The 13,184-nt window shown below is 40.8% G+C and overlaps 1 protein-coding gene across 3 annotated transcripts in view; it reads left to right on the forward strand.

The window, feature by feature from the left end:
* dock11 (dedicator of cytokinesis 11) overlaps window positions 1-13,184 on the forward strand; it is an 80,292-nt gene that overhangs the window by 32,346 nt on the left and 34,762 nt on the right. For 2 of the 3 annotated variants that reach the window (XM_013913082.1, XM_013913084.1), the window contains exons 27-39: window positions 194-265; window positions 676-822; window positions 1,385-1,468; window positions 2,818-2,929; window positions 3,325-3,363; window positions 5,142-5,323; window positions 5,822-5,935; window positions 8,157-8,223; window positions 9,094-9,182; window positions 10,650-10,770; window positions 10,896-10,962; window positions 11,099-11,146; window positions 11,487-11,632. In XM_013913082.1, the coding sequence (XP_013768536.1) occupies window positions 194-265; window positions 676-822; window positions 1,385-1,468; window positions 2,818-2,929; window positions 3,325-3,363; window positions 5,142-5,323; window positions 5,822-5,935; window positions 8,157-8,223; window positions 9,094-9,182; window positions 10,650-10,770; window positions 10,896-10,962; window positions 11,099-11,146; window positions 11,487-11,632 (1,288 nt within the window). The remainder of the gene's footprint in view (window positions 1-193; window positions 266-675; window positions 823-1,384; window positions 1,469-2,817; window positions 2,930-3,324; window positions 3,364-5,141; window positions 5,324-5,821; window positions 5,936-8,156; window positions 8,224-9,093; window positions 9,183-10,649; window positions 10,771-10,895; window positions 10,963-11,098; window positions 11,147-11,486; window positions 11,633-13,184) is intronic. The other variant, XM_013913083.1, reaches the window with a different exon arrangement.

The following is a 13,184-nucleotide window of genomic DNA, read 5'->3' on the forward strand; positions in this document are numbered from 1 at the left end:
AGGCTTCTGACAGCAGTTGTCACCAGTTTCGAAAGAGAAACTTGTTCAACATGTAGCTGCTTGTAGGACACTACACTTCTCATGTCTCTTTTATCTCTCTTCCAGTTTCCCCTGACTCACTCTGCTTGTAATGTACTCCCATTATATTCCTAGGAAGATTGCATAATGGGTAACCTTTCGCTCTTTTCTGCAGTACTCTTGGTTCTTCTTTGAAACCATGGCAAAATCCATGGCTCAGTACCTGCAGGAGGAGAACCGCATGAAGGTTGGTAAAAAGCGTTTTTCGCTCAATAACGCTGAGCAGTTCAAGAGTTTGTAGTCTTTAACTGAAAGTCTTATGTGGACTGGATGTTGTTATAAGACCTAGTCCACATATTGTTATGTCCGCGTAACCACATGCGATGACACAAAACACAGACACCCAAAGAAAACTCATTGTGTACTTGGCATTCTGATACCGCGAGCCTGTGTTACATCTGAGTCTTTGCCAAAAATCCTAAACATTCAGCAGCAGGCCGAGCTGCGCTGCTGTTTGCTGCTGCACAGAAGTAGTTAGAGACAGTATAAACCTTTTAGTCTTATCTATATGCTGGGAATGATCTGTCTTCATAATATGGGTGGCTGTTTGACTTTAAAGTGATGCATCATTACATGCTATTCCTCCCCACTCTTTAGATGCCACGGGCCCAGCGCTTTCCGGAGAGTTTCCACCAGGCTCTGCAGTCCTTGGTGTTGTCCATTATGCCGCACATCACCATCCGCCACTCAGAAATCCCAGAGGAGGCTCGCTGCATCAACTTGAGCCTGGCGAATTTCATCAAGGTGTGAACCCCAACGGCTAAATATGAAACCAGCTCAAAGAAGACCTGTTGCTCATTTCCAGCTGCTTATTTTTATTCATGGACTTTGCTAGAGTAGGGCCTTTTACTGGGCCTTGGTGTAGTCATTCAAGGCATCCCTTGATTTAAACAGGCTGATTTAGCTCCTTCTGATTGGCAGCCCTTCATAAGCAGACTGTTTACAACGGCAAGCTGGTGAGGCTTTGTTCTTTAAGCAGCTCTTTAAGCCTAAGATAACCATTTTAGGTACTCTCTTTGAGGCCCTTTCCTTAATAGGGATCACTGTTATTTATATATGACGGAAAATAAAAAAAACAAGACAGGTTTGCTGTAATTTTAGCTCAGGGTGTATTACGAGCCTGAACTTGTATTAGCAGTGTTGTTGTGATCCGTAAGATTATGTGTTACTGCTGTGCCTCAGGACACGACAGCGCCGCCTTTAAATGCTGATCTCAGACAAAATAGTGCATTGTTTTGTCTGAGATCTCCATCGTTTTGCATGAATTTCAGCAGCTTGTTTTCTCGTGTCTGCTTTCTCTCCTCAGAGGTGCCTGACTGTCATGAACAGAGGTTTCGGTTTCGGCCTGGTCAACCACTACATGTGTCATTTCAGCCCTAAAGATCCCAAGGTACGTGTTCCACAGAGCTGGGCAACCTCACAACGTCAGAGTGGAGGTGTAGCACATGTGTGACAACCCAAGGCTTCAATAATTCAATAATAAATAGCACATATCAATAATATTTAATTTATTTGTTCAATAAAATGTTAATAAAAGTAATTTTATGAATCATACACACTGTTATTGATTATAGCTGATGTAGTATGTTTTCTAATAAAGGTTCTATTGCTTCTCAGTGAGTCAGTTCTAATAAAGCCGCTTCCTGCTCAGAGGTTTCCTGTCACGTACAAAATTTCATAAACGTATTAAACCATCTGTTGTAAACACAAGAACGTAAATATTTTACAAACCTGTGGACAAATTGTTTACAAATCTTAAAATCATATTGGTGTTTGTTAGTGAAATAAACTGAATGGATGTTTCTGAACTCAGCTTTGTGCAGGCATACTCTTCCTCTCTGAGATCAGAAATGAATTAAATGCAATATTAAACTCTTTTAGCAGCTTTCTTGTAAAACTGTGCGTTTGAAAAATTCATGCATGATTGCAATAATTATATTCGCATTAAAAATATTATTACTGATGGATTAACCATTACAGAAACATGAAAAATGAGTTATTATAGTTTTATATTTATTAGTTTTATATATATTTATATATAATTAATTTTTAATTTCATTTTAAATTTTGTTTTTAGTTAGTTTTGAGGGCAACTCTTCTTATTTCAGTTTAATTTTAATTGTTTGAAAATGTTTAATTTTAGTTGAGTTTTTATTCGCTTCAGTGTCAGTTTGAGTCTTTATAATTATTACTGTACGGAGGGCATATGTCAGAGGCAAATTTAGGTTTTTAGGAAGTTTTTTTTAAGGTTAAAACAACAAAACAAAAACTAGTGAAACTACTCAAACTAGCCTAAAAAATTTTATCCAAAAAGGGGACATTTTCCCCCCCTTGGAGCAATTTATTATTGAATTTTCTTAAACACGTGCATCAGCACCGCTGCGTTCTAAACATCAGTTGCACCTTTATGTTTGCAGATTCACGGCATTCATTATTTATTATTAACCACCTTAAAGGACAAAGATCTAAAGTGAACTGAAGCGTGCAACTGGGGCGTTTTCGTGAGCGCCTCCACGATGTGCGTGTAGTCGCGCCCTGTCTCATGCTCACCTGTCGCCGTGTCTGATGTTGAACAGTTTCTCCCGGCCTTCTCTGTTTATGTTGTTTGGATTTGTTAGTCAAATGTGTTGCTCTCGCAGACGCCCCGCCGCGGGCAGCTTTTGATGTTACATTGAGAATTCTGTTTGGCCGAAATTTGCATATTTGTGTGCGAACCGCACTCTCGCCCGTTCGCCACAGGTGCTGACCGAGATGAAGTTTGACTTCTTGATGACCTTGTGTAACCACGAGCACTTCATCCCTCTCAACCTGCCCATGGCTTTCGGGCGCACCAAGCTGCAGAGGGTACAAGGTAAGAGCGCGCTGTGTAGGCCTACTTTTTACCGCACACGTATCCACTGACCTGCTGTCACACGACCCCAGCCCCTGACCTTTTTCTGACATGCATCCACCACACTGATCCTATTAACCCACCTGATTGTTTGGCCCACAAACACACCCACACACACACACACACACACACACATTACATCACACCTATCCGCATTAGTCGGATCTCTGGTGAACAAGGTTTGCCAACACTTTATCGCACAACCCGTTTTACACGACACCATGAAAACAAACACTGGAGTGCGCGCTGTGGAAATGCTGCATGGATTGTTTACAGTTTTACCCCGAATGTCTTTATTTTTACTCCACCCCTCTCTGTTTTTTGTTGTTTGTTTGTGTGTTTTTGCTTGTGGTCAGATTTTATTCCGTATGCGACGGAGCTTTTTGGGCCCGTAGGTAGGTGAAGCCCACCGCACCCATTGACACCACCACGTTTGCTGACACCTTGCACATGACTGCTCCTCCTTGTCCTCACCTGCACTAACCACACCGCCGCCTGATTTTTTTTCCCTCCCACCCACCCTCATAGGGCACTCATTCCCCTCACACTCAGAATAATGCTAATTCCGGGCTCTTGCCTTCATTTTCCTACCAGGGCCCGAGCCTGCGTGCTGTAGAGGAGAGCAGCTGGGCTGTTATGGGAATCAACAAATCCTCTTTTCCTAATGCTTAATTCACTTGATTGTTGTAAACACCAGTCAGAAGCATCTCTCGTGAAGCTGTGGTTCTCTCTCGCTTTCCTCCGCCCGTCTGTCTCTCTGTCTGCCTGCCCGTGTCTGTCATTAGAGGAGATAATTGGAGATGGTTTCTGTTTTCCAGGCTGCACTGCCTGTGTTAATATTAACCCAGGGCTGCTGTTGAACTCCATGTCATTGTTTCTGTTGAACTTCTCATTTTTTAGTGGTCTGTTTGTTTATTTCTCTTGTCTGAATAACACCGAAAGATCATTTCCAGCAGATTTCCTGATGAATTATTCAAGTCCGCTCCGCTTTGTGTGTTGTGGAAACGTTAATGTCCTGATGAATGTGTTCCGTGAGTTTGTTGCATAGTGGTTTGGAGCGATGCACTTTGAATGATTGAATTTGCCACACTTGCTTCTATCAAACATTATAACTACTGAATAAGACACATCATATCGTATAAATCTGCTGTGTTTGTGTCGGTGCTTGTTTGGTGCTTTTAATGCAAAGCGCTCTGAAGCATTTATCTTGCAAGGCGCCGCAAAAGAGAAAAGCCAGGAAGTAAAACTCTTGAGGGCCAAGTTGTGCACTATTAAGCCAGGATGTTTTTTATTTATAGTTATTTAGTAAAAATATGCAGTCTGAGGAGAAATTAAAGGAAAAGAACAAACAAAAACAGTTCATTAGCCGGATCACTGTTTCCCTTATGAAACATTGATTTCAGCATTCGTGACTGGTCTAAAATCTCCTATATCCAATCAAAATGCATTGTTTCAAGCATGTGTTTATAATAAAATAAAGCTTATTTACTCATGCTTACTTTCAGTATGTTTCAGAACCTAATTTTATATGTCATTCTATCGTGTTTTAAGGGTGTGAGAAAATGTGGGAATATCACTTCCTGGCCGATGAGACGACAGAAAAGAATAACCTCACCAGTAGTTCTAGGAACCCAGTTGTAACTCCCAGAATATCCAAAAAAATCTTTTTATTGGGATTCCCGTTTTTTTTTGTCATTCACTCTTGCAGCTTGTCCACAGTTTCTGTCCTTTCCAGCCTTCAGCTGCCTTTACTGGGTTTTGCAGGGCTGGATGATGCTGGGCTGATTCTATCATGCTAACCTTTGTTTCAATAAAATTTTGTTCCCATTTTTCCTGTTAATAACTAACAATAGTTCAATGTGTCGTGCAGACTTTTTGTGGTTTGAGAAGTGAAGCATACCAAATGAAGTTCAGAGCACTGCCCTAAGGGGCCTAAAGTGTGCTAGCAGAGTGTGTTACACAGCTGCTGAGGTCGAGGATTTAGGCTTTCCCTTTAACATCTGCAGCTTACGTTGGTACATTATAGACTGATTGCTCACAAGGAAAAAAATGTTGTAAGAAGTCGATTCAATTAGATTGGAAACGGATTTTTACCAGACCAGAATTTACTGTTAGGAAATTTCACTTCAGCTCATCCTGATGCTCTCTCACTTCCTGTTTGGCCCAATCACAGAGCAGAGTCTGGAGTTCAGTTTGACGGAGGAATACTGCCGTAACCACTTCCTGGTGGGGCTGCTGCTGAGAGAGGTGGCTGACGCCTTGCAGCAAGCGCCCGAAGTGAGGCAACAGGCCGTGGGCATCCTCAAGAACCTTCTTATTAAACACGCCATGGATGATCGCTACACCGCTTTCAAGGTTAGGAGCATGCAAACAGAAAGGAGCTAGCAGAGGCAGGATGAGCAGGAATGTGGACGGAGAAAAGGGCAGAACAATGATTTATTGTTCTCAACGATTCTGTTTGGGAACAATGCAAAATAACAATGAGTTCCAATGATTAAAGTATTTGATTTGGCATTTACCCAATACACACCTGCATTAAAAACAAAGCCTATCTTAGAAACAAAAGTCTGAAGAGTCTGAATAAGAAATAAAGGAGACATTGTTTAATGTGTAATACATCGATCATCAACAGAGGCCAAATGTCCTACCAAGTGAGCTCCACATTTTTACCCATAAAAGTAAATGAAGTATGTGACCTGTGCATACCTTTCTATTTTAGTTTAGATAAGATTGTCTCTTATGCAAACCACCTAAGTTAGAGTGCAGCCACAGAAAGGCAAGGGCTAGGTGTAGCTAACATTAACCTACAATAATCATCTCCTTTTACTTGTTTTCAAATGTTTATGGTTTCAGAACCAGCAGGCCAGGATCTGTTTGCTGTACCTCCCACTTTATGAGCTGCTCTACCAGAACTTGAAGCAGCTTTCCGCTCAGCCTCTCATCTCCAGTCCTGGGCTGGGCCTAAACGTGAGTCACCTCACAACGCTCCTTTTCTTGGGGATTTCTGTGATGTAACTAAAAGTCAGTTTCACATATGAATTGGCTGTTGTGCTGTAAGATCTTCAGTCAGGCATAGACTTATTCAGAAGGAGTGATTGTTGTAATTCAATGGAATCATGAAGCATACTGTACAGTATGTACCAGTCTATTTTTATGACCGTGTTTATCAAAATAAAAATCTGATTTCATCTATAATTAGGGCCTCATAAGTTTCTCAGTTCAGTTCAAAAAGTCTCATTTACAGTTTTCCAGTTTCAAATAATTAGTTGCAAAATCCTTAATATGACAGCTACTTGTCGTATGAAGTACTAAACAAAGCCAGATACATGATGTAAAATCGAGGTAAGGAATCTTGAACTTTTCTCCAGCACGTGTCCAAACTAGCCTGTCTGACAGGACTGAAAATGACAAATGAATTAAAAAGGTTAGTTTACCTGTGCTATACAATAGGGCCCAGCCTACTGTGCTGTCGCTGTTAACCTGTTTTCAGTTCAGCAACATTGTGAGGCCTCTTGGTGGATGTGGAGTGAAAATTCAAAATGTTAATGCGAATTATCTTGCAAAGGTAGAGTCTAACACCTGGCTTGAAACCATCTGCCAAGGACCAGCGTGGCCTGCAAAGCTTGGTTTTGGAGTGAAATTAGCCTCAAAAGGTTTACAAATGTGCGTGTGGTCTAATCCACAAACACAAGCTAACATTTACAAATGTTTACAATGATTTGTGTGCACATTTTTGAGTGCTAACAAATGTATACTCCAAACCGCACACAAATACAGAGAAATTCAAACACAACGCTATTTTGAAAAATATTGATGGGAGACGGGAAACACCAGGGTAACAAGTCACAGCTGAAACTGATCAACAGCAATGAGACAGGGGAGGCAAAACTACACGTCAACAAAAATATCAAAACACCAAACAGCGAGTGAGAGTTAACAGGGAAACACGGGAGGGGGGGGGATATAAACTGAAGGTCCAGGGATCAAAGAAACAGACGTATTCATCTTTCTGATGTCCTGAAACTCAAAGTGGTTGTTACAAAGATAGCTGAAGAAAGATCCCCGACTTGATCCCAGGACAAATACTCTCTGCCAAATCAAACATGCAGAGCTACCCGCTTTGGTGACCTCCTGTGGATAAGAGAGTAGTCAAAAGTAGCTTTTAGCTTTATTATTTGTTTTCCTTGGCAGATGACTTTAATGTCATGTAGTTTGAAGGAGCACGTTTCAAGAAGACTGCAAACCCCACCCATATGGAAAAGATATATATAAATCTTATAAAGTTTGCATCTGTCTTGTATGAAACTTGTATGAAAAGCATATAAGAGTGAAAACAGATATAAGATCCCTTGAAAAATTATATAATGAAACTTGTATGTTTTGGATACTTACTAAAACAACGTATGAAAGTGATGAGAAAGTGGCCACTTTCATGAGTACATCATGTAAGCCTTATATGATTTACTCATGAAAGTGGCCACTTTCATGAGTAATCACATATAAGTTTTTACTATTTCTTTTCCATATGGGCAGTGTCGCTGACGCACTCCAGTACTGGGATTACTAGCATTACTAGCCGGAGCTTCACAACTATTCCATCCCAGGGAAGTGATCATAAGACAAAATCTTGCAGCATGAACTCTGACCCGCAATGGGCACACATTCATGGGATCCTACAGACTATAAAAGTTTTAATGTCAGTCTCTCCCTTTTAGATTCAATTCAGTTGTTGCCAAATAGTGTACCGTGGTGCCAAGTGCAGTGGATTTTGTGAAAACTGGTCTGGTCTGGTATACAGATCAGTTAAAACCCAGTGCATTTACAGAAATGTACAGCAATTATTTTGGTAATTACTGTTAATTTAGGGCAGCTGTAGAATAATAAATTTGTGGTCCAATAGATGTATTAAGCACCGTACGTGCTGGGAATCCCTCCTGTGTAATGCAGGAATTCTCAGACTGAGTGAGTAAACAGTAAAAGATTGCTCCGAGGAAGCTAAAGTGGCACAATACATTCCGAACAAAGGTGCCAGAACTGTTACGTTTTGTTTTCACCGTTAAAATATTTCCTCAAATTGCAGGAAATAGAATGTCGAACATCTGCTCTTGGTCTGATTATAATATTCGGAATGTGCCAGCTCACCTCTTTGCAACACAGTTTTCACTCGCTCCATCTTGTGGTTGGCCAGGGCTCCAGAGATGACCTAATATCCACAGACATGAGGAGGATCAGCACAGCGATCGAGAAAGAGCACGGTGAGTAGAGAACAATAGAAACCGTACATATGGCGTCTTCCTGTTTACGTTATTCATTATGATACAAACATATGGCTTCAACACCCACTGATCCATTAGCAGCACTCTGTCTGAAAGCAGCAGCTGTTGGCCAGACAGACATCAAACTTCTTAGCCAATCCTACAACATTTCTAGTATTTTATTCACGACCAACATGATGTTGAAATCAGATGAATAAGATCGGTATCAAACAGAAGTTGGAAAAATCCTCGAAAACCCAGTGACCGTGGGTGTTTTACTGAGTTATAGCAGCTGCTCATTAGGTCAAATACATGTTGACCTGAGAAGATTGAGAGGCTAAACTGTTTTTATTCTTCGAGACTAAAAGGGTTAGATGTTTAAAACAGGGACCACGTAGTCTTGCATTTCAGTAGCGTAAACAGGCCAAAATGGGCAGATTGAAAGTAAACAAATATGAAAATCAAAGCAGCAGAAGCAACAATGTAATCATCTGTAGTCTCAAGTAGAAAGCCTTTGTTTATTCCAGAAAAGGAGTTCATTAGCTTCTTATTCCCTGGTGACACAACAAGGGTTGTGTTCTCAGACATCACGGTGCTGGACTACTGCGTACAATGATGTTCACAGGCTCAATGGAATGAGTAATGGTGTGTTGTTCCTGTATAGCATATTGGCCCAAACATTTCCTGAGAGTCCTGACGTAAGAATGGTTTCATACGTTTTTATTTAGAATTATAAATTTGTTTCATTTTATTGGAAAATATAAAGAATTTTTCACTAGGAGCTACTGTTAGGAAGCTTTGTGAATACGAGACATGGAGTGTAGACAAATCTGCAGTCTTTGGACCCCAACAAACCTATTTTGGTTGCAGGTCAGCCAACTCAGAATGGCCACGTTGTGAGGAGGGAAGACTCCAGAGGCTCTCTATTTATGGACCCAGGAACACCGGACAGCAATGAGGTGAGGTAACATTTCATTTCAGCCCAACAGGTTAAACATATTCAGGCAGTCAGTTCATTTTTAGATAAATAAACTTTGTGGTTTCTCTAAGTTCCAGAAAACCAACAAGCTGGACACTGGTTTGTTCTTCTTTGTTTTTTCCCTTACCTGGAATGTCATTCAGAAATGTCAGTTATGCTGAACTGTTGACATCAAGACAAGTCTGACAATGTCTGATTATCAAGGTTTTGCGTTGCAGCCCTGAAACTTTTTATATGCATTTTTAAAAACTTCTAAGAATGCAGTCTGAGCCCTTTGGAGTCACCTCACGGAAGTACTTCTGAAACACTGTGTGGGAAACCTAAACATAGCGTATGCAAAGCAGCCTTGAAACATGCGATATGCAAATTTCGGTTTAAGTGTTTTGTTCACTGGTAGGTTTGTTGTCACTTCCCAAATCAGGAAATTCTAATTAGTTCTGAAGTGCTCAAACTTTTGCGCTGCTTTGTTCCACTTTAACATTTTACTCACCGGACGTGGGCTTCGTGTAGGCCACGTACACACACGGCCTCGGCGTTACATCTGAAGCCTTCACGGCTCACTTTCTGGCAATGATGTTAAAAAGCAGCTGCATGTTACTTTTGGACAATGGCGGTGTCTTCTCAGCAGGAAACCTCTGTAAACTCAGAGCCAACAAAAACTCTTCTCCTGCTCTTCAACCATGACTCATTTGGGAAACGTGTGACGTGGCTTGTACTGGAAAACGCCACCTTCATGTGAACCAGCGATCATTCGCGTTTCGTGATGAGATGCCAGATGAGCAGGCGCCCGTGCTTACAATTCAGTCGCAACGTGAGAAAGTGCTAGTCATGTGGATTTGACCTGTAAATGACAGTTAGATGAAACCCCTGACAGATTGAAGAAAAACACATAATGACGTTTAAACAGAAAAAGCACTCTGAAGCTATATCGTCCCCCTAAGGCCAAGGTGTAAAGACAAGTGAAAAATGGATAGGTTCTTCCTTTTCTCCGTCTCCTCCTCGCCTCCAGGACTGATGACATTCTGCTCAGTGGTTTTTGTGCAATTTTGCTCTAAATTTTGCTTTTCTGCTGGTTTATCTGTAAATCTGTATGTTTTTACATCCACGATTCACCTCATCAGCATAATTCTAAGAACTGCTTCTTGTCACTGCTTTGTGTAATCAAAGGCAATAACATGTTTGTTTTGTGTGTTTGCTGATAAGAGATATTAATTGCGAAAGCAACCTCTCACATACTGTTTGCGCTCAGGATTTTTTTTGGTAACAAAGGTTTCATCAGTGAGCCTGTCCTCAAGTCTGGGTTTAAATAAATCATTCTCCTTCTGTAAAATACGACCGTTTAGATCCTCTGACACTCAAAGATTTTCCTCTAGTGCTGGTCCTAACCAAACAGGAAGTAGGAGTGCTTTAAAATGAGTTAACGAGCGTTTTCTGTGTGTTGTTCCAGCTGCAGAGACGCGCCTCCACCATGAGCAGCAGCACCATGCCTCCTATCGGCAGACTGGGACAATATGAAATCAAAGGCCTACTGTTCTCTTTCCTGCACATCGCCAAGACCTTGTCAGAAGGTCAGTGAGGCTCTATAGCCACAGTGCACATCACTTACTCAGAACGTGACTCGGCTACCTGTTCTGCTATTTCTGACAGTGATACCATATAGCCAAGTGTGTCCACTTTGTCTTTTTGCCCACAGACACCCTGATGGCCTACTGGAACAAAATCAGCCCTCAAGACATCATGAACTTCCTCAGTTTGCTCGAGTGAGTAGCTAATGAAACAACAGCCATATGTAAATATTAAACAAAACTATACGTGTGTTTTAACTGCTCTATCAGTCTTGTGTCAACATTTTAAGTGGATGCAAAAGGCGCCTCGTGCTTCATGTTTTCTCCGCAGGGTCTGTCTGGCTCAGTTCCGTTACATTGGAAAGAGGAACATCGGCAGGTAAGGCTGGAAAACAAAGCTGCACCTTTGTATTGTGTGTCATATTTACCTTATCTGTCAGCACCTGAAATTTGAAACCCAAATAAATTTAGTTGAGTTTTAAGGAAGCAAGGTGCCAGGTCATGTTCCAATGAAATACACCTTTACTCCTCTCTTTTTTAAAATGTATTAAAATGTTCTGTTTGGTATTAATCAGCTTGTGTCGATCTTTTATTAATTATCAGGTATTAACATATTTGTTATATATCGTAATACATCCAGCTCAGTGAGAGTTACAGGAACAGGGTCTTATGTTATTCCTCTTCCTCCTTCCTTCTTGCTCCTGTTATTATCGATATAGGAGCCAGGAGGCATGTGTGTCGAAGCTGTTCTCGTCAGGTGGAAAGTCTCAGACAATGCCACCCATGCGCTGCAACCGTGCCAGCCTCATGCAGAGCAAGATACACCAGTTCAACACCATGGAAGCCTCCTTCACACTCAACATAGGTAAGCACTCCCACTAGTTCACATGCAAAACGTCAGGTTGCAAAACACTTCACATCTAAGATTCCTAGAAATTAACAGGAATTGAAGTCGTAATGGAACAGTTAATTCTGCCAGCACCGCACTAATCGTCAAGAAATCATGCGGGTAAAGTGATATAGATTGCATTTGTGTTCCAGCCGAGGGAGTCTGCATACAGTTGAGGTTTGCACAGGAATATTTCATATGAAAGACAATAATTCCACAACCAATGATTTGTTTGTTAAAGATTAGGCTTGCAGAAAGATTCACAGGAGAATCTGGAGAGAGGCGGTTACATTCCTAATGTGGCACGCCTAGTCTGTAGTGACAGTCCTTATTATCCTTATGTTCACCTTTTCTGTTGAAATGAAAGTGTTTCTTTTGAAAGTGTTTAATTTAAGAAATGTATGAATGTGAAACGATTAGTTTTGTTATTGTTTTATTTGGTATTATTTGAGGACACAAAAATCTATAAGTAGTAGAATCAGATGCAAGGAACTAGAGGCAACTGGAGCTACAATAGAGCGTGCACACTAACACTCCCATCACACCATAAACCAAGTGCACGTTCCAATTTTGGCATTAAAAAGATAAAAAATGTTCTGTCTCAACCTCTGTCATGTGAGTGCTGCTGCATCACTGCCTGTTGCTTCAATCCTTCCACCACACCAGCTCCACGTGTAGGCTCTGGTAGGATGTTTGCTGGTCACGCTCCAATTTGTGTGTCATATTTGCTGGTGCAATGAGTAGTTGAAAAAGTGTGTCAACAACCTAACTGTTCAGCTGTTCTCTGTGCATGTGGACGAGGAAAAAGAAAACTTCTTAGTATGACACTAATTTCCCTGTAATCAAAAGGAATTTAAATGTATTTTATTTACAAGGTAATTAAGATTTTCCTGCAAATACTTAATACTACCAGTCAGGTTTTTACTGGAAACAAATAGTTAAACTAATTTAAAGTAAATTTTAATAGTCTGTAAGTAATACTTCTTTATTATTTGGTAATTTGTGGAAAAAACAACAGCATTTTCCCATCTTACCCTGTTGTAGGCTGTATTATGAAGGGGTTATTGTATAAGGTCACATAGGCCTGCAAATGTAAACTGGTAAAGAAGAACAGCCCTTATCACATTTATATTGGTAAAATAAAAGGACAGTTGAATGATAAATAATAAATGCACATCAGCATAATAAATTAAATAAAGTTAAGTTAAGTTAATAATAGTTAAGTGCTACTTAAAGAACTATTAGAAACTATCAGTTCTGTCACGGTCCGCTGTGACAGACCGTGTGGAGAGTGCGTGGAGGACTCAGGTGCAGACACAAGTGACTCGGGAGTGAACTTTAAACAAAAGCGAGCCTTTTATTGTGGCTGGTAACATAAGAGAAACGAACAAGAATAAGGGCAGCACAAAAGCAATAACTAAACAGAAACCTAAACTGGGAATGAACTAAGGTAAGGCTATGATTTAGAATACAACAGACCGGGCATGGAAACACGGAGGGTGGGAACACAGACGACGCGACACAGACT

The sequence above is a fragment of the Pundamilia nyererei genome, unplaced genomic scaffold, assembly GCF_000239375.1.
Source record: "Pundamilia nyererei isolate P.nyererei 1_Seehausen unplaced genomic scaffold, PunNye1.0 scaffold00114, whole genome shotgun sequence".
In the NCBI taxonomy this organism is placed as follows: domain Eukaryota; kingdom Metazoa; phylum Chordata; class Actinopteri; order Cichliformes; family Cichlidae; genus Pundamilia; species Pundamilia nyererei.